Source organism: Ambystoma mexicanum, chromosome 6p (genome assembly GCF_040938575.1).
Source record: "Ambystoma mexicanum isolate Mex_15411 chromosome 6p, UKY_AmexF1_1, whole genome shotgun sequence".
Classification (NCBI taxonomy): Eukaryota; Metazoa; Chordata; class Amphibia; order Caudata; family Ambystomatidae; genus Ambystoma; species Ambystoma mexicanum.
In genome coordinates, this window is record NC_090935.1 from 304753459 (window position 1) to 304775230 (window position 21772).

Here is a 21772-nt window from a genome sequence, read left to right on the forward strand (position 1 = left end):
GAGGATATTAGGCACACTTCTTAATTCAACTTTGCACAGAGAGGATATTGGCACACTTCTAAATTCAATTTTGCACTGAGAGGATATTGGGCACACTACTAAATTCAACCTTGCACAAAGAGGATATTAGGCACACTTCTAAATTCAACCAGGGCGGCTATTAGGCACACTTCTAAATTCAACTTTGCACAGAGAGGATATTAGACACACTTCTAAATTCAACTTTGCACAGAGAGGATATTAGGCACACTTCTAAATTCAACCAGGGCGGCTATTAGGCACACTTCTAAATTCAACTTTGCACAGAGAGGATATTAGACACACTTCTAAATTCAACTTTGCACAGAGAGGTACTAGGTACACTTCTAAATTCAACCAGGGCGGCTATTAGGCACACTCCTAAATTCAGCCTGGGCACGCTATTAGGCACAGTTCTAAATTCAACTTTGCACAGAGGCACACTTCAAAGTCAACCGGGGCACGCTATTAGGCATACTTCTAAATTCAACTTTGCAGAGAGGATATTAGGCACACTTCTAAATGCAGCCTGGGCATGCTATTAGGCACACTTCTAAATTCAACCTGGGCACGCTATTAGGCACACTTCTAGATTCAACTTTGCACAGGGCTACATTCAACCAGGGCACGCTATTAGGAACACTTCTAAATTCAACTTTGCACACAGAGGATATTAGGCACACTTCTACATTCAACGTTGCACAAAGAGGATATTAGGCGCACTTCTAAGTTGAACCAGGGTACAAAGAGGATATCAGGCACACTTCTAAATTCAACCAGGGCACAGAGCGGATATTAGGCACACTTATAAATTCAACCAGGGCACAAAGAGGATATTAGGCACACTTCTAAATTCAACCAGGGCACAAAGGGGAAGTCAGGCACACTTCTAAATTCAACGAGGGCACAGAGCGGATATTAGGCGCACTTCTAAATTCAACCACGGATTCTAGATCTTTTACATTTTCTGTTTAAGCTCAGGATAGTATCGATCTCAATGGAATACTCCAATTTAGAAGTGGGACAATTTGATATACTGACTATGAAATTATCATTCCCCTGAGATGGTTTAAGAGCAAATTATTGATGTAGAAGTCCAACCATATTTGTTCCAGAATCGGGTTTGATAGGGTAGTAGCCGAGTGGGTATCTTGTCCATTAACAATGGACCAAAATGCCCCCACATTCGACCTAGCAAGAATCTGCATCATTAGTTCAGCATCCTGTTGTAAAAGTCGATGCTTAAGTGATTTACACACATTTTTGGATGTTTGTTTAATCTTTCTAATAGCTCCAGTTATTATGGCCCCATCAAGATTTAATGACCCGAGTGTCCTAAAATCTTTATGCATGGTCGTCTTAGCCAGCGCTAAGTCAGAGTTGTAACAGTGGGTATGCCGAACAACAGGAACAGAACTAACAGTCCGTTTACCCAATTCATCTACCGCTGCCTTCACAAGAGACATGACAGCCGAGGTGTTGAAAGTGGCCATTTTCCACTAGTTTGATTGAGCGTTGCCCTTAGATTTTGATTAAGGGTGTCAATGTTTTTTGGTGTCCATCGAACGGCAGTACCAGATGAATTTGGTGGAACCTGTACTTGAGTCTGCAATGTTCCGTAAAGATAGTTTAGCTTAAAGGTGGCTGTTAAGATACCATTATCACTCCAGTTATTCATAATAATTGTGAACGATGTGCATCTTTTAAATAGATGGTCATCCAGAAAGATGTAATCAAGCATGGAGGTGGAGTCTCCACGTCGCCAGGTACGCCAAGTGGAATTGTCAATTTGGAGTTTTGAATAGCCCACCAGGGGCTGTAATCCAATATTGCCCAGCTCAACATACCATACATAACCCGCTTGTTTTTTCTTAGAGGGACATAGGGCCACCATGTTCATCTTACAAATTTCCCATGGAGGTTTCTCAAATACACAATCACAATTTAAATCTCATGCTTACAGAACATACCCAGAGTCATTAGTGGAGGACCAATTAAGTATAGCGTGAGAAATAGCTGTCACAAAAGCATCGGCCACCGGCATACCACTGTGCCAATAGATATTAACAATTAATAACTTCAAGTCGCCAGTTGTAGCTGAAAGTTCCACTCCCAGAGCCCCAAAGGGCAGGCCCAAAAGAGCATTACCCTCGAGGCCTAAGCAGTTCTCGACAGCGATCAGAAGACCTCCTGCTGGTCTACCCCCCAAATTCTGTCAGGCCAGCTGGTCGTAGATTTGGTAACCATCTAACTATGGGGTTGTGGTCATCCAGGTCTCTTGAAGGCATACGATATTGGCATCTCTCAACAGCAACAGGCAATCTGTATTGGTAAATAGATGGAGGTTGCCTCTAGAATTCCATGACTTGAGGCATAGATCAGAAGCACCACTCGGCTCCGTCCCAGAGATGGACCGGCTAGGGGGCGAGTTTCTGCCACAGGGTCGAGATAATGGTAGCCCAATCAACATCTGAAACCTGCTGTTTTACAGGTTTCTTTACTTCTGCCCAATCTTGCGCACCCCACAGAGAGGGTCAACAAAAGGTTTAGAATTTGGGTGGACGAAAGCTGAGTCAAACCTCTCTGCTTCCCAAGATAGTCTGGGTTCCACATCGAAGCCCAAGCCTCTCAGAGGCCCCGTCTGAGTAAGGGTCCGTTCCTTACCTAAAGGAGATGAGAGAAGTAGCAGGCTAATATCCCGACACTCTCGGTCCGGCAAGGCCACCCTGGCAATGTCCTTAGATGAGATCAGGGAAAGAGCGGGTATTTCTGCAAATATAGTCAAGACATTACATCTGTTCATGCAGATTGGTATTTCCAAGTCCAGCAGGCTCTTTATTCTGATTAAATTCAGCGGTTTCTTGTTAGAGATGTTGTTGCGTGAGTGGCCCTGCAGGGTGGAGAGAAGTTGGCTTTGGGAACCTTTTAGGCTTGGTCCTTGAAGGAAAGGAAAATTGGGCTGGGAGTGGGGCCTAGAAGATGGTTTATGAAGCCGTTCCACCAGATCTCTTATACCTGAAGAGATGGATGGATACAGGGTTGCTGGAGGAATGTTATCCTCCTGGAACTTCCCCCACCCCTGAGTCCAAAGACGGTGCAGAGGATTGAAGATGGTTAGGTTTCCTCTTCATAAAGGCGGTGTCCTGTGGGGGCCCCATATTGGCGGCAGAGATGGTCCACCGATGTTCACATCCCCAGGGCGTTGAGCATTTGTAGAGCCTTTAGGCTGATTCACAAAAGATGGAGGAGGGTCACAGGCAGGATAGAGGCCAAACCCCTGGGCCATAGTTGGGACCAATGATATAACATATTTATCAAGGATCTTGGTTTTCCCAAGCCCACATCCCCATCGCGGAACCGAAGGGGCTGGCGGGAGTTGGTTCAATGGCAATAGAAGAGCATCCGACCCTGCGATCTTCGCAATCTCCAAGGGAATGTCAAGGTTGCCCTTTAACACATCACAGGGAAATTGCATGTTGGAAGGGATTGGCATGTCAGTTTGGGCAATTGAATTGACCAGCTTTGGTTTCAGTCAGGTGGCAGCGGGGTTCCCCAACCCCTATGAAATTGCTCAGAGGTTAGGTTTGAATAGAGAGAGTGCAGTTGCATCAGCAAGCGCTAGGCTAGGATGTCTCATTGCCATTTTACACTTAATAGATCTTGGCTTACGTAGGGCAGGAATTTTTTTACGTGCACCAATCTCCGAAATTCCGCCCTGAGTCGAAGCCACAGATGGAGCATGGTTCGCAATGGCATTCGAATTAGGAGGGGATGTAGTCATCATAGGAGGACAGTCAGCACCTACTTCGTTGCTTGGCACCAGCGTTGGACCTGTCGTAGGGGCATCTGGTGGGGCCGCGCTATCCGAGATTTCTATTATCTTAGTTCTTGTTGGCAACGTCTGCGAAGCAGTTGAGGTGGATAAGCCACCATATAAGCCTAATAGCTGGGCCTGTGCTGTTGGCCTCCGGTACAATTCAGCCCCAATCCAATCAACTTTGTTGGTCAACTCCACAAGAATGTCTGTGCCAATACAGTCAATTTTAGAGTTAACTTCTGCTATTAATCTTTGCAAGTTTTTTAGTACATCCCAAATGTTATCGTACAGTTCAACAAAAGAGCTGAGCACCACATTTAGGGCTAAAACTGTCAGATGAGTTAGTTCAATGCGTTCATCCAGATCTTTGAGAGTATGATGTAGTCTTGGGGATTCCTTGTGCACCTGGTTGTCTTCCCAAGTACTTGCATCCTCAGTGGGAATTGCTTTAGCCGCGTCTGTCTCCTCAATGATGTTTGTGAGGGCAGTTGGTGTATTTTGAGTGGGTCCACCCATAATCTCTGGCTTTAGGCTCTGAGGGGTTTCGCCAGCAGAAGGCAAGTCCATAGCTTTGTCTGCACTGATACTGATGTCGGTAATATTATTATTGCCACCAAAGAAGTCCTGGGTAGTCATGGCTGAGTTGTCCAACATGGCATTGCATCTGAATGCTTTTGGTAGTTTAATTTCTATACTTGTTGAGGTCGCTTGCAGGATGTAATCATCCATAAAGGTTTGTCCCGGTATAGGCTGCATCAGTTTTTTTTGTTTGGGGGTTTTAGGATACAGTCTTCCATTAGGAATGGCAGGAATAGTAAAAGCACCCACAGTTTCAGAATTATGAATCAGCACTTTATGAGAATAAGCCGGGTATCAGTGCCTGTTATGATTTGATGGCAATTGCTGGGCCGTCGAGAAAGTAGATGACAGGCCCTCTTTTGAATCCGAAGGTGTATGGCAGAGGGGTGGCAGAGCACAGAGAGAGGTTGACCCATAGTGGGGGACCAGTACTTACCCCTGACTGAAGGCAGATGACTGCTACCCACAGGATCCGGTAAGATGGCATCCAGATAGGATGGTGTTTCTTTTTGGCTTCGTAGGCCAACCCTCATAGCTGTCGACAGTTAGATGACCCAAACACCGGATCAAAGTACTCGTAAAAAAAGGTAGCGTACGAGCCCCGCAGTCTCCGGGGAGATTGTATCAAAGGATGACAGTGCCCAGGTACAAACGCAGGGACGCGATCACAAGACCAGTTCTTTAACAGTGGAGCGTTCAGACCAGATCAAAGAGATTGGAGGAAAAAATAACTTGAATGCAAACCCCACAGTCTCTGGTAGAAGGGAGTAAGATGGAGAGCAAGCCTGCCGTTAGGTTGTGAAGCGTCCCTTCTTACACCTTACTTTAATTTCCCCGTACTCTTCTTAGCACGAGTACGGTGTCACAGAGCTTCAAAATAAAAAGCAAAATGTCATTATGTATTTTAGCTGTATTCTAGGCAAGCAGTGGATCTTACTTGCACTACAGGTGAAGAACAGACTGCTTGACAATTGTTTAATGGACTTATTTATTTTTTTTGTCATCCGGCAGCCGTCCACGCCGAACAGCCAAACGGCACCAGCCCTTTTTGCATGAAACCCCAAGAAAAGTTGAAGATGATAATCCTGCCGATGATTCAGGTTTTTCGCACCCGGCCAACTAGCTAGCCTCTGTGGATGTAAACTCATTTGCATGTGCCGATTTGGCCCCCTCATCCGGGTGTCCTCCACCCCAGGAGGGTTACAAACTTGCAGTGTTTGGAGTCCACAAGAGGCAGAAGAGCATATACATTTTCTGGAACTGAAAACTGATGATTTTCCTGAGCCGTTAATTCTTCTCGCCACGCTTATGAACCTTACGGGCAATGTGGTGACAGTTTTGTCCACATGCTGTGTGTTTTTTTCTTCACCTTTAGTTTTATTTTATTTTGCAGAGGGACGTAATATTACAACCTTACAACATTAATGCTTCAAAAGACAGAAGAACACATCGATGACGGAAAAACCCCACCAACTTCTCCTCTTTCTACCTCTGCCCTCCCCCCCCTTGCTTCACCCTTGGTACAGTTTATTCCTCCAATGTTCAGATTCCATGGCCTTCATCCGGTTAATAGTCCACATTTAGGCCCCCCATTTCGCCTCCCCCCTTACTCCAGATTCCCACCCCAAACCAAACTGACACCCCTCCATTGCCCCCCCATTTCTTCCCCTCCACATGTTGACCCCTTCACTGGCGAGTTCCACCTCGTTCTATCCCGTCTGCTGGTCTGGAGTCATATATTTGATAATAAAGGGGTACATCTCCATCGGCCCGACCCTCCATGGAGCCCAGCAGTGATTGTTTCCATCGTGTAAATCCTCTAGGCCACGTTGGCCCACTCTCTCCTGCTGGGTGTGTTCATTTTTCCATTTGGTGGTAATGTTTATGTTTCAGTTTATATAGCACTTTACTCCAAAGCGCTTTACAGTATAACAACAAGGTATAATAATGAAAGAAGCATATTTACAAACCTGAAACAAACCAGTGATACAGTATGTAGAACAATTTACTTAAAAGGAGGGGAAGAGGGGGGAGGGGAGAGGAGGGTAGGTAAGGAAGGTTTCAATGTCTGGTTTGAGGTCGGTGGGAGAGGGAGGAAGTGCGAGGAGGGGGAAGTGAAGGGGGGAGCCCCCTGATGACCTCCTATGCCCCTTTGTGGTTTCTATGTCTGAATTGAGGTCAGCAGGAGGAGGGGGAAGGAGGGGAGGGGAGTGGAAGGGAAGGAGGGCAGGGGGTTTGCGGGGGAGAGAGGTAGGGAAGGAGAGTCAGGGGGGAGTGGAGAAGAAGGGCTTTCAGAGAGGAGCGGAAGGATGAGTAGGTAGGAGTGAAATGGATAGAAAGAGGTAGGGAGTTCAGTGAAGGGGGGGGCCAAGAGTTCAGTGAAGGGGGGGCCAAGAGTTGAAAGGAGCAGAAGCGTGAGGAAGCACATGGGGCTGGGGGTACAATGAGAAGGTAGAGATCAACTGAGCGGAGAGAGCAGGAGGGAGAGTAAAATGAGAGGAGGGAAGAGAGATGGAGGGGGGGGCGAGGTCATGGAGAGATTTTTAGACAAGACAGAGGAATTGAAATTTTAGTTGGTAATGCACGCCCTTGCAGCCAGCAGTAAGGATGCTGCCATTTCTGGAAGCCTGGAGCATACCCCATCCACTCACTCTATCCCAAACAAAACCAGCAGGGGATTTTTATCTCTGGGTAACCCTTCTAGATCCGTAATCCATCCAAGGCGCTCATCCCAGAACACCTGTATCCTGGGACAACCCCACCACCTATGCCAATAATCGGCTCTCCCTTTACAACTCGTCATGCACATAGGACTGGTATCGGGGAACATCTTTGACAGACTAACAGGGTCAAACTTCCACCTATGGAGAATCTTAATAGCATGCTGCCTGTACTGGCAGTATAATTACGTCTTGGTATCCCTCCTGCAAATCTGGTTCCAGACAGTCTCATCAACTTCCACCCCTAGGTCTCTTTCCCATCGCCCTCTCAATTTCTCTGTGGTCCCACCTCCCGCCCCAACCAAGGCCCAGTACATGGCTGAAATTAGCCCTATCATTACTGTGCGCCTGTCCATTAATTTCTCAAACGGGGAGAGCTCCCTTCCCGTCCTGTCCCTGACTTTCGGATCCGTGAGGGCCCCTTTTAGCTGCAGGAACACTGAGAGTTTCCCTGTACCCAAGGCCGCCTCAAGGTCCGTAATGTTGACAAAAGTGCCCCCACCACCCTGAAAAGCAGCCCTATCCTCTCTAGGCCGGCCTCCAACCATTCCTGAAATTCGCCCGGGTTGGGAATGGTGTCTCTATCTCCCGGTACCCAGAGGTGACCCAAGGACGACAGCCACGTAGTGACCCCCTTCATTTCCACCCCCTGTCTCCAGTTAGGCCATATAGTGCTCAGGCTGGTATGCTCCCGGATTCTCATTGGCAGTTCCTGGTATCCACAGCCATTCCCGGGCTCAGGTGAAAATTATCCATTGCCACCCATTGTTGGTCTACCAGGTACCTCCGTTGGGGAATCAGAATTCTAAGCTGGGCTGCCTTGTAATAGAGCCGCACCTCCAGTAGGCCGACCCCTCCCTTCTCTGTTGGTAACATCAGGGTAGCCCTAGGGATTCTCCCCTGCCAGCTGAACCTATGAAGTGCCCCCTGTATCTCCCAGGGAACAGAACCTCTGGAATGCGTATTGGTAGCATTGGAAATAATTATAGTAGCCTCGGGAGGATCACCATTTTTAGTGCGTTGAGACGTCCCAACCATGAGATTGTAATAGTTTGCCATTTCACAATATCAGAGTGTATATGCACCTTCAGCGGGGGAAAGTTGACATCAAATAAGCCTGCCATGTCCCTGGTGAAATTGATGCCAAAGTACTGCCTTACGGTCACATTAGCCTCCAACCCAAGTGGGGTGCACCTCTCAATATCCCCGTCCCTCTCTGTCCAAGGGAAAAAGAACTGACTTTGCTCTATTCATTTTCAATCCGGCCATGGTGGCATAATGCTCGATCAGTCGGAGTGCCGTCGGTATCGAGACCAGAGGGTTGCTCAAATGTAGCTACATATCATCTGCTTATAAGGCTACCTTATAATCCACCCCTTCCATTTTAATGCCCCCCCACCCCTGGGTCATCCCTAATCCTCTGGGCAAGGGGTTCTATCGACATAGCATACAATGTGGGAGGGGAACCCTACTTGGTTCCCCTCCCAAGCGCGAACCACCGCAAGAACCCTCCGTTCACCATGACTGAGGCCATTGGGGATGTCTTACACCGCCATGACCACACGAAGGAGCTTTTCCCCACTTCCAAACTTTACCCTACTCTGCCCGATCAAAGGCCTTCTCTGTGTCTATTGAGAGAAGCAACGGGTCCCCCCTCATAGCTTGTGATGAGTGTATGAGGTGTAGTGTCTTCCTCATTGTGTCCGCCCCTTAATGAACCCCACTTGGTCCTAGTGAATCAATCTAGGCATATACCCTTCCAATCTAGTGGTTATCACCCTGGTGTACAACTTGGTGCCTGTGTTAAGGAGAGAAATCAGCAGATATGCCCCGCACCTCTGATAATCTTTACCCTCTTTGGGAATCGGTGTAATAAGAGTGCGGGAGAAGGATTCCAGGGCCCTGCCTGAGTCCAGTATGTTGTTGAACAACTTGGTCAAGAATGGCATTAAAGTTCTATAAAAGCATGCAGTGAGGCCATCTTCCACCGGTGCCTTCCACAAGGGTAACCTTGCCACCACCTTTCTGACTACCTCCTCCATTATGGGAGCCTCCAACGCAAAGAATTCTTCCTCAGAGAGTTTGGGCAGGTTAATGGGCTCCAGATAGACATCAATATCCTGTGCTTCGGGGGAAACCTCTGAGGCATACAATTTCTCATAAAAGGCTACAAAAGCCTCTGGAATTCCCTCCCCTGTAAGACCCAATGCCGCTTGCCGTGATTTCCGAAACCCACTTATCTGCACGCTGACCCCTCAGCCTCGCGGCCAGTAGGGAATCTGCTTTATCTCCTGTCTCATAGAACTTTTGTTTCAGGAAGAGTAGGCTTTGGATGACTTTCTCCTCCTCCAAGAGTCTCCGTTCCTCCCTCTTAACCCTCGCCTCCTGTATGCTCTCCTCCCGACTCCCGGAGGGGCTGTGTGCTTTCGCTTCCAAATGTTTTATCTCTTCCCTCAGTCAACACTCAACTACTGCCCTTTCCCTCTTTTTTTGCGGGCACCTTCCCGAATTAGGATCCCTCTCAAAGTGGCCTTACCTGCCTCCCACACAATTCTCAAGTCCACCTCCCAATCACTGTTAACCTTAAAGTATTCCACGATTCCTCTGTTCAGTTCCGAAAGGAACAGGGGGTCCTTCCAAAGGGAATTGTTGCATCTCCACTTGGACCCCTTGGGGGAGAGGCCCATCCACTGTTATCCACCGTCGTCATGTCATGGTCGGACCATGAGATCGGAATGATCTCCGGGCCCTGTGCTTCCTCACAAATGTCTCTCGACATGTGTAGAGGTAGTAATCATCGTGTAAGTCCCATGCGGCGGGGAGTAAAACATGTTACCGCTTGCCCCTGGGTGAAGGTGGCGCCATATATCCCTCAACCCCCACTCTCCCAAGGAGTCATGAATCTAGTGGTGTCCAGGGGCTGGGGGGGAGGGGGTCCTGTGCCCTATTCCCGTGCCTATCCAAGTCCATATCCGCCTATGTATTGAGGGCCCCCCACCCCATGATCAAATGCCTTGAACTTTCTACCAAAATGTTGACCAACAGAGCCCTCCCCTTCACATCTGACCAGACCTTAGTGACTTCCATTGAAGACCCTTTGTTACCAAAACACCCACCCCCACCTTTCTCAGGCGAACTGAGTCACAGAACTCTCACCCTACCCGCCCTCATGGAACCTTTTTTCCTCCCCCTTGGAGTACCTTATTTCCTGGAGGAATATTCGGTCCAATTCCAGCCTTCGAAACTCCCCTGCCACCATGAATCGTTTGGTGGATGAGTTCAAACTTTTCACATTCAGGGTGCCTACATGTAGGTGTCCGCCCCCTGGACCTATTACCCACCGGCGTGGTCATGTTATCCCTATCCGAGGGATCCTTTCACTCCACCTCTGGGACCTCCGTGCGTATGCCAGAACCTGACAAAAACCTTTGTCTTCTGCTGGAACAGCCCGTACCAAGTGGGCCTCCCAGTGCCCCCACCCCAAAAACCACAACACCTCTGACATTTGGACCCTCCTGTTGACATCACCGGGTGAATACCAAACCACCTGTGGGACCCACCCCCCGGAAGAGCCCCTTATTTCCACACCTTGTATTCTTGAGCCCCCCTACCTGCACCAATTGTTACGCCAAATGCCCCCCTTAGAAAATGATTTAACACTCCCCTTCATTGGGAAAACCCAGAAATCCAACAAACCCCTTAAAAAACCATAACGTCTGATGCCCCCACCCATGGCGGGGAACAGGAAGACCTACCCGGGCCCGTACGTCCAAGTCCATTAAGACACTCTTTATCTATTACTCAGCCACCCCATAGCTGCACGCCTTCACCTGTTGTGTCAGGCGGGGGAGTGTTAAGCTTCCTGAGCTTCAGCGAACCCATTATACGCCTTCTCCTCGATCCCTGCGTTTGCCACTGGCCCCCGTCTGGTCTCTGTTCCTTTGAGGTATGCAGGGTCTCTCCTCCGATCACATCGCTCATAGCCCTCTTAATCTCCTGTTCCATAGTGAGTCTGTATTTGCTCCCCTCCACTTCAAACAATATGGAAAAAGGAAACCCCCACCTGTATCAGATTCCCTTTTCATTCAGTCACCTGGGTAGCACAGAGCCTCCGCTTCACAAGGGTGAGGGAGGACAAGTCCTGGAAGACCATCACCCTTGCCGAACCGTACATTATAGAGCCATTCTTCCGTGCCTGTTTCAGAATTTGTAGTCTGTCGCCATAGTTGTGAGAGCGAACAAGAACAGATCTGGGGCCACCCGCCGCACTACCGGCCCTGTGTATCCTCTCAATCTTGACCTTGTCCATTGCATCATTGTCAAAGATGAGTTTGGTGATGACGAACAAGGCGCTTCACAAGTCTTTCTCGGTCTCCCTCTCTTTCTCCGGGACTCCGAAAAGCCAGAGGTTATTGCCCCTCTCGCGATTCTCTAGATCATCCATCTTCAAGATGATTTTCTCCTCCCTTCTTTCCACCTCCGTGAGTCGCATGTCCATTTGGGGTCCGTGTCCAGGGAGGACTGGTTATGTGTCACCTCCTCCAATCTTTCCTCGTGGGGTGTTGTACTCAAATGGAGCCAGCTTCTCCCTTGCAGCCATGTACCTTGGCCCCCCACTCCTCCTGTGCTGTCCGGTACATAGGGCGAGACATCATGTTGTGTGTTTGGGGGTAGGGTTTTGGGGGGGTGGTGGGTGTGTTAGATGGGAGCTCAGTGAGCAACCCCCATTTAAAAATAAACAAATGACTTCGACCATAACGAGCACTGGGGAAATTGCATGAGTAATGTGCAAACGAGGAAAGTGACTGTGTTAAAAATGCAGCTGTTTTATCTCAAATAGCAGAAAGGCAAAGTCAGCAACTGTCTGTACTGGCAGTGCAGATAGGGCATAGACCCTGCAGTTCAACATCTCCTTTCAAACAGCCCACTTCAGTCATTTGTGAACTTCAACCAGACATTCTGAAAGAGATTTATGCCAGAAACATGCTGCCGCAAATCAACCGCTTTGCTACGTAAAGAAATTGAAAGTGCTGTCTTTACGCTTATTGGAAGGGAATGTGGGAGAACGCCTTAGGGTGCGCTGTTCAGTTGGTGCAACATGTCAGCATATGCCTTTGCCCCACTGCCTCTTATCTCTGATGTTCCGTGGGTCCAGGAATTGTCAGATTCTATTCTCCCGACAGTTCACCACTGCCTGAAGAGGCGCTGGTTCTCAGACCTACTGCATTTGGCATCTGGACCACCTCCCCTTCTCATGAACCTCACAATTTTTCACCAGCAAGGCGGAGGATGAGGAGGGGCGATGGAGTATACCTCTCCTGAATTGCATACTTTGGGGCTTTGGTACCGGAAACATTGACGTTTGGCCATTTAAGCTTATCAGAAGAATATATCCTTATTGTGACAGCTTCCAGGAAAGTTTCCAACGGATACCAGTATAGAGAGAAATGCCTTTTGACGTTTGATGCTGCACGGAGACCAGAATCCTCTCCAAGCTTCAGTTTATGGCATGTTTTCATTCCTGCCTATCTAGTCCACTCAGGGACACTGTCTACAACCCGCCTTCCTGCTCTGGGTTCTGTGAGAAACCTGAGGGCGTCCTCACATCTACTCCCCTTGAGTCCTCTTCTCAGCTGCCCAGGGAAAGGCCGTCATTTTTGGATCCTTACCCTGGGGGTGGAGAAGCGGGGGGAGGATCACCTGGGTAGAGGGTCGTTGGGGGTTGGGGATGAGGTGTCCTTTGAGATGCAGTATCCCTCATTTCCATTCCAGGAGGAACCCTTAATCCCAGATATATGCATGGGATATTGTTATTCCCATCCCATTGACCAGGAAACCATTAGAAAATATGATCAATATAGTGCAAGGAAGAGGATGACAGAGAGGTTTAAAGGCGAGACATGATATCCCCTTTTACTTCTGAGAACCAACCCTCCCCTCCCCTGGCCTTTATAGGCTTTAGGAAAGCATTTCTTATCATTCCCCCATGTCTAACACACTCTAGTACTGAGGCGGGGAAGAGGGCTGTGAGACATAAGTATGCAAGTCCCACTAAGTGGGGTCAGGCAAAGGACTTACACCTGGAGCCAATTGCCAGGCCACAGGTGCGTATAAGGCGAAAGAAATCAGAAGGACAGAGAATCCAGCTGGGAGAGAGAACCCAGGTTGCCGAAGTCCAGCTGGGAGAGAGAGAGAGCCCAGGAGACAGTGTTCCATGTGGAGAAAGGAGCCTGCTAGGTCAAAAGGGCACCGAGCATTGCAGGACAAGCAGAGAGACACTACAGCCTGACCAGGCTGTGAGAAGGGTCAGAGTCCTGCAAGATACAAGGCCACTTGCCCTCCGCTGGAGCTGGGGGACACTGAAGACTCCAGGGAGCCACAGCGTACAGCAGAAAGGTTCCGATAAGGTGAGTCACACTCTGTGAAGCTCCCGATGGGACGACCGAGAGTGAGGGAACACCAAGGAGAGAACCGAAGGCACCCAGAGGAGTTTCCCAATACCGGTGAGTGATGGTGAGGGAAAGTTAGGCTGGGGCGCTCCTGGGGCTAGAGGTTGGGCAGGCGAGGATGCTGATTGGAGAAAGGCAAATGTTTATTGGGGCAAAGCCAACTAAGCTGCTGAATATTGCCTGCAATTTTTGAATACCATACTGAAGTAAAGTTGTGTGAAGCACGTGAAACCTATCTGGTAAATGAAAGGAAAGTGAAATGTAATTCTGACAATAATGTAAGTCGAATCAAGAAGTCAATGAACATTGTGAGAATAGGAATTAAAGGAGAGCCAGTAAGCAGGGCTTTTTGAAACCAAGTAAGAAGGACAATGACTAAAACGCTATTGCCAATTGTGACAGTGTGTTGAGGCAAGGAAAGTCTCCCCAAAATGAACGCTGTTAGTCATGTGGAGGAAAAACGTAGAAGGCTGCCAAAGAGGAAAGTGCTACAAACTGCTAAATTGTGCAGGTATAAAGAGGGAACCTGTGCCTGCAAGGAACTGTAAAGAGAACCAGTGACTATAATAAAGTGCAAAGGGTTTTCAGTTGCGCAACCTGTGATGTGCGGACCATTTGGTCTGAAAACTGCGCCTCGACCGAAAAGCCATATTTGAACTACAAAGTTGGTGTGGAAAGCTTACTGGAAACCAAGAGAACTAAATATCATTTTGGAACTGTGTTGAACTTGTGGAAAGGTGCCCTAAGGCCTTATTTTGGAACTGTGTTGAACTTGGGGAAGAGGACTCCAAGATCCTTGTTGAGACCTTTACCCTTGGTGAAAGGATCTCCGAGGTTTGGTTTGTGAAGGCACTTTGAACTTAAAGAAGGGCTAGACTACAAGCAGAGGGGCTAGAAAAAGTTCAGACATTTATTTTTAACACAACTTTCGTGGTTGCTAACATCCCTACGATTTATGTATCTTTAGATGTGAGGGCAAGCGTAGATTTTGGACACAGACAGATTTTTAAATTGAACTCAAGGATACAGACTATCATCTTTTTTTTTAGGTTGGTAAATCCCACCTTAGGATAGGGCAAGTTAGGCCTTCTCTCATCCTGACATTTAAGTTAATGAAAGTATTTGTTTGAACTTTGTATCCGTTTGTGTCTTGCTTCATGATGCCTTCACAGTGCCTACTTGTCAAGCAAAGAAAGTCATTGGGCTTTCCAATCTCATTATTAAGGACCATTTTGTGGGGCTGTTTCACTTGTTCCCGCCTGTATGCAGGCCCGTTCTGGCATGGGATTTAAATGGTCTTGAGGGCATTGGTCTATATCACTTTGAGCATATGTCCTCTGTGGATTTGCAACTTGTGGCCTGGAGCACCACTTTCCTGGTGGCAAAAACATAAGCACATAGGTTCAGTTAGTTATATGCCCTGCCTTAGGAGGAGCCTTACATCACCTTTCAGAGACATTGTGGTGCTTTGTATTCACCCTTCTTTTCTCCTAAAAGTGATCATTAAATTTCACATGTGCCAAGACATTTCACTTCTGGTATTCTTTCAGGACCCCCAGATGGAGGCAGACAGCATTGTGCAATGTCTGGATGTTTGTAGAGCTTTGAGGTTGTATCTCGAGAGGACTAGATCTCATTAAGTGCCAGGCATTCATTTTGTTGTGATTTGTAGTCGCAACCTGCGCAGACCAGCACTAAAAACTGCCTTTGCAGGATAGATTGTGTCCTGCATTTCCCGCTGTTATGAGCTTCAAGGCAAACACCACCCCATTCGGACTGCATTGCCACTTGAACAGGGCAAAAAACACGGCAGTATCCTTACAAAGGCATGTCCCATGGGAGGCAATCTGTAAAGCGGCCACCAGGCCTTCCCCAATTGGCATTCTGAAGACACTGTTCCCTGAACAGCAGCTCTAGAGCAGACACCAGTTCAACTGGCAGTTCTGTGCAGCATCTTTGGGTGGCAGGACCTTAACTTGATGCAGAATCCTTGGTACTCTTCCTTAAGTATGGAGGAAAGGGTACGGGACTTGGGAGTAAGGAAATGTTACTCATCGTAGGGTTTACCATACTCCTAGTCCAGAAGTCGCTTTCCTCCATATATCCACCCTCTATCCCACTATAATAACCTAGTCATTCATTTTTGACCTCCTGGTGGATAAAGGGAGTGAGGGCACAGAACGGAACGTGTGGGGTGGAGACGAGGGAGTGGCCATGCACTGCACGTGCAGCTGCCTCTACTTGCAACATTTTTAAGGGTGAAGCGCACGTTGCTGTCCTTGGGCGTCTGTCTGTCGTCGGTACCCTCATAAGTATGGAGCAAACAAGACTTTGGATCAGGAGTACAGTAGTCTGTATGGTGAGTAACTTCCAACTATGTGCTAGAACCACAGCGTCATGAAACATATGAGCCAGTAATCAGTTCACACCTCTCTTCAGAAATCTGTAGTATGAATTGAAGAACTCAACTGACGCTTCTCTTTTTCTTTTCTCCTTCAGCCCGGGTGGGAGGAAAGAATACATTTGGATGGTAGAACCTTCTATATTGATCACAGTAAGTAAGCACTGGGATTGCTCCTCCGTGGGGATTGCTGTAAAAGTGGTTTTATACGCACTGAGCTGAAAGCACTATAACTCTACTCTTCATTTAGGAAGCCCAGTGTTGATTTGTGGTGACATTGGTAGCCGAGAATTAGTTCCCTCCTACGGTACTGTATAACCACTTCCAGCGAATGTGTTGAATTGACTCGTCTGGCTTTCTCCTCATTTGTTATTTGAGCTTTTGAAGCATTAACTTACCCCTTTGTGATTTTTGTTTTTTTGATGTGGATATTTGGAATCATTTTCTTCATTTATAAACCCATGACTGACATGCATTGCAACTCTAAGTGCACTTTAGGAATAGAGAATAAGATTAGAAATGATGTTTTTAGCCACAAGGTCAAATAGGCTATAAATGGGTGGGGCAAAAAGGCATGACTTGTTGTTCCTTAGCCATCGGAAGGTCTTGTGGCAAAAGGACCGTTCTGACCTTACTTTCTGTTTGTGGCATGATTTCTTGCACCCAACATATTAATCAGTATCCACTTTTCTTACTACAGTCAACTGATGGTTTGTGGTAGATTTGTTGCCTCCACTCACATCACCAGTTTTTGAGGGAAAAAACGCTAATTTGCATTTTCTACTAGCTTGGTTTGTTTTTATGTTCATGAAGGAAACACCCTGAAACCAACGCACAAAATACCAACCCAGGCCAAAGCCGCTCCAGCGGCACACAATCTGCAAATTTGACCAACATTGGGAAAGCTCTATGAATTTGGAAAACATGCACAGCATATTGCAGCTGTGGGAAACAATATTCTTAATTGGAAAAAAAATGCTGTAGAGAGAATATACTTACCTTAGCACAGTCTGCCTAATATTCTGTTAAGTGATATCAGAATCTGAATAGACAGATAACATTTTCAATAATTTACAAATAGCTACCGAGAATCCAAAATCAATTTTCCCTTTAACATTTTTTACGTGGTTTACAGTAGTGTTGTTCTTGGGCAGTATTTTGTCCTATGTTGCCTTTTACTTGTTATATAGTCACTGCTGGTGGTGAAAATTGCATGTTAAGGTACAATAGAAGTAAAAGTAGGCTCAATGCAAGAAAGCAGGCTTCTACTCTCCTATAGTTAACTTTTTTCAAACTTGGGCTCCAATTTGCAGTATTTGCCACTCACTCTTCTAGTGTATATCCGGTTTTGGTGCACCGTGGCTGCTGTTTACAAAAAAGACCAAATTACTTATTTGGTTAACACTCTTCAAAGCTATAGTGGATTCATTTAGTAAGAAGGGCCATTGTTGTTAAACTAGTTGCTTCACTTGTCGCCTCTGGATAATCAGTCTTTCTTTTCGTTCCACGTGTTCCCCATGAGTTTGTGAATGCACTCATGTTTTGGAATGTTCTGATAAGATCTTAGATTGAATTTACATTTGTAAAACATTAATTTATAGTAACAGAATGTCCCTCAGTAAGCCAGACACTTGGGTCACAGACATCAGAGCGAATAATGGAAAATTAATACAAAATGTTGATCTTCCATTACAGATAGCAAAATTACTCAATGGGAAGATCCCCGACTCCAGAATCCTGCCATTACTGGACCAGTAAGTAAACATGTCAATATTTATTTTTTTTATATTTGTTTATGGGCATTTTTGTCAAGTACAGTGGTTAAAGAACTTTGAGTTGCACATGCGCAACACTATATAATGCAGCACGACAGGCCAATAATCTTTTGACAGAAAGGTCAACAGAACAGGGAGGTGGATAACAAAAAACTAGGAGAAGCAAGGAAACAAAAGAAAGAAAGGAAACCCAAAACCAACCAATTGTGCAAATGTAGTACGTGTTTGTTTTGTTCTCAATCAAGGCTTCAGCTTGCCGCATTTAAGTCTCAAATATTTGACAGATTACAGTTCACACAGTAGGAGGGTGTTGTACAGTCTGCATCACGGAAGACACACATTACAGAAAAGGCACACACACGTCTTGTCATTCTCCAGGGTAATTCATGGTGGTTTATCATCAGAGGTATAAAGGACAGAATTGACTAATGCTTTCCATGCTTCAAAAAGGAGCCCCACCTCTCCTCCATGTACATTTATAGCGTTGCATGATGTTGTAGTTTCAGCTGCACACCAGCGTTGCATTTCTTTTAGCCATATTTCAAATTGTGGACCTCTACTCGACTTCCAAGTCATGGCTATGCATCTCTTACCCAATATACAGGGTAAGGCCATGAACCTGGAGACATGTTTGTGCTTACTAGTTCTAGTGTACATACCTAGTATGCATTCCTGTGGGGTCCACTTGTATCTGCTAATCCCTGCGCTTTCGCAAGTATGTTTAATTTTAGTCCAAAACCTTTGTACAGGAACACATTCCCAAAGCATGTGCATTAAGTGGGCATTCTCCTGACCGCACCAGGGACAGCTGGATGGTGTATCATTGTTAAATCTAGCAACCCTAGCCGGGGTCATCTATGTGCGGTGAAGAACATTGATCTGAAGCAGTCGAAACCTTGCATTGCGCGACACATTTTTCACATGGCTGAGCGCCAATAGGCACTGTTTGTCTGTGATATCTGCAACCAGATCTGCTTCCCATCTCGTCTTGAGCTTCATAAGGTCAATGTTTGTGCTTTCAATTGGGGCCTTGTACAATATAGACACTGGCCTCCAACCATTATCTTAAGTCATACATGAATGTGAGGAGTGCATTCGGCTGGGGTTCTGCGAGCCAGTCCAGGCAGGCACATCTAGCAAATTTGGTTACCTTCATATATCTCAGAAAGTTTCCTTTCGGGAGACTTTCCTTCTGGGTGAGGTCTGGGAATTCTCTATAATTGCTTCCTCTCCTACAAAGAAGTCAGGTGAGCGTGTTCCTAGGAGCCTTTGTCCTTTGGCCCAAATTTGTCTATTTTGTGTTTAAAAGCACCCCCCTGGCCCTCGGCTCCCCCTTACCTTTCTTCCCGAGCCCGCACCCTCTTCCTTCTTTCCACAACCCTCCCACCCCCATGCCCACTCCACCATACCCAGCTGTGATTGGCTCTGCGGCCATGTTGCCCAAGCCCTAACTGTCCTTTGCAGGGCCGCCCTCTGCCCGTGCAGCCCCTGCGGCTAAGGGCCCCCGGCAAAGGGCGGCTCAAAAGAGAGGTGGCTTCATATCGTGTCAGCAGGTGTCCGCAGGGGAAGCCAATGAAGCCAGCGACTAGCCGGCACCCAGCGGCAACCACCAAAATAAGTGTGGCATGGGTGGGGAGTAGAGCAATTACTGTACTCCGGAAAACCCTGCCACTCAACATTACCTTACCTCGGAACTGTTACCTTACCTCGGAACTGTGATTGTTAGCAATGCCACAGTTGGTTAGAATTGTGAGCATTAGAATGTTAAGTAGTCCAACATTTAGAGAGAATTGTGAACATTAGCCTGCGCCAGACCCAGACAGGATTGTGAATGTTAGCAATGCCACACTTGGTTAGAATTGTGAACATTAGCCTGCGCTAGACCCAGACAGAATTGGGACTGTTGGTAATGTCAAATCTGGTTAGAACTGTGAGCATTGGCCTATGCCAGACCCTGACTAAATTGTGAAGGTTAGCAATGCCACACCGTGCTAGAATTGTGAACATTAGCCTGCACTAGATAGGCTCTAGATGCAACATGAATGCTAACAATTACCTCACTTAGATACATTTCTCGAATACCACATTTAGATAGAACCACAAACCGAGACTGAGATGGAATTGTGAATGTTAGCAATTTCCACACTTAAGTCCTCATTATAACCCTGGCGCTCCCGGATTGAAGGGGGCCGGTACGGGACCGGCCCCCTTCAATCCGGGAGCACCGATTACGAGCTTCCCATCGTGGGAACCGGATCGCACGCCTGGTAAAACCAGGCGTGCTTTCCGGGTGTAACGCTCACCTGATTCCCGCAGAGGCGCCGGTCTTGACTGGGTGAATGCCGTATCTTCAAAGGTGATGTGTAACACACGGTTGGCTCTTTGGGCTGGACCTCTGTGCACTGTATGTCTGACTCGAAGAGTAAGATGTCTGCAGAACCCCAAAGGTTAACGCCCTCACCTTAGGTAAGTGAACGCCGAGCTCTCCATCTGCCTCGGGGCAGGGTGCCGTAACCAGTTTCTTCACTGGATAAGGGGGCAGGCCTCTTGACCTCAGAGGACTGCTGTCCATCGTTAACTGCACGAACGGTAAGTTCTGGGCACTTCAAATGTCTTAAAAGTCTTTTGTAATGATATCTCTTGTTTTGCAGGGTTCCGGCGATGGCGGATGGCGGGCTGATGAGAGTTGAGGATCGAACCCGCGTGAGGAATAGAAGCGCCTGGAAGCACGTAAGTAAGCGCTTGTAGCCTGCTTCACGATGCGCACTAACTGTCCCTTTTATCTTGCAGGTACAAGTTCGGAGCTTTAGAGAAGCTGAAGGGTGCTGGAATACCCACTGGATTCGGCGTGGGAAGGAGTAATGGCACGTGAGTAATAAAGTTGCCCAATGTCTTTAAACGCACCTTCTTTTGTCTTTCAGATGCGGGATGCAGCGCCGAAGGCCTCCGGAGCGTGCGAAGAGCTGGTAAGCTTTTGTCTTTCAGATGCCGGAATGCAGTGCGAAGACCTCCGGAGCATGCGAAGAGTAGGTAAGCCTTTGTCTTTCAGATGCCGGAATGCAGCGCGAGGCGTTGGTGACAGCCGATGGACCAGGTAAGAGATGCGCTGCGGAGCGGAGTGGACAGAGTGTTTCCTGTGTGGAGCAGTCTGTTATTCATTGCTATACTGGAGAGGAGGAGCCAGCTGTTATAATCCCCCAGCAAAACGAAGCTCCAGTGAGGCCAGAATAACAACGGCCACAGAAGAACTACCTAAAGATAAGTCCAGACAGACAGAGAAAACCAAAGAGGAAAGAAAAACAAACACCAGTGACGATCGAGGAGGAAGTCGAAAACGACGAAAATCTACTAGATATGTCAACCTACAGTTTACAGACTGAAGGAGAAGATGATGAAGATCACGCCATTGAGACAACTGACGAGTGTGAATCGAAAATCCAGCAAGACAAAAGGAGAGGAGTACCAATCTTGATATGCAAGATTCCTACAGAACCTGAAAAAGAGGGAGCGACAAGGCAAGTAGGAAAAAGAGTCATCCAATGGCCGGCGACCCCAAAGAAAGCAGACGCAACGTTAAAAAACAAAGAGCCCACAGACGGAAACGGCAAAAACTTCTGTACGTTGGAGGAGAAACGTTTAAGGAGCACACAACAACAAAAAAAAATTAACGTGACATGTAGACCATGTGGGGTATCATCTAATTCAACATTCAAAGACACGAAGCGCCAAACGAAGAGTGGGATACAATCAAATATAGTACCTTCTCCGAAAAATCAAAAAAAAGCAGACAAAGCAATCGAGCATAGCTGGAAATCGAAGAAAGATGAGAACTCCACACGATATAGAATACTAGTGGAAAAAATTGACCCCAAACAGAGTGACTCCGCTTTAAATAGATACTCGATACTGCAGATATTCCAAAAGATCCCGGTGTTAAGAACTTTAAAGAGTCCACAAATTGACAGGGTGGAAATTATAGCAGACTCAAACCAGAAATTTGTATTGCTTCATAT

General features: G+C 47.1%; 1 protein-coding gene across 13 annotated transcripts in view; it reads left to right on the plus strand.

The window, feature by feature from the left end:
• NEDD4L (NEDD4 like E3 ubiquitin protein ligase) overlaps nt 1–21772 on the plus strand; it is a 2900454-nt gene that overhangs the window by 2159592 nt on the left and 719090 nt on the right. For all 13 annotated transcript variants that reach the window (XM_069627054.1, XM_069627053.1, XM_069627056.1 and 10 more), the window contains 2 exons: nt 16083–16137; nt 17680–17738. In XM_069627054.1, the coding sequence (XP_069483155.1) occupies nt 16083–16137; nt 17680–17738 (114 nt within the window). The remainder of the gene's footprint in view (nt 1–16082; nt 16138–17679; nt 17739–21772) is intronic.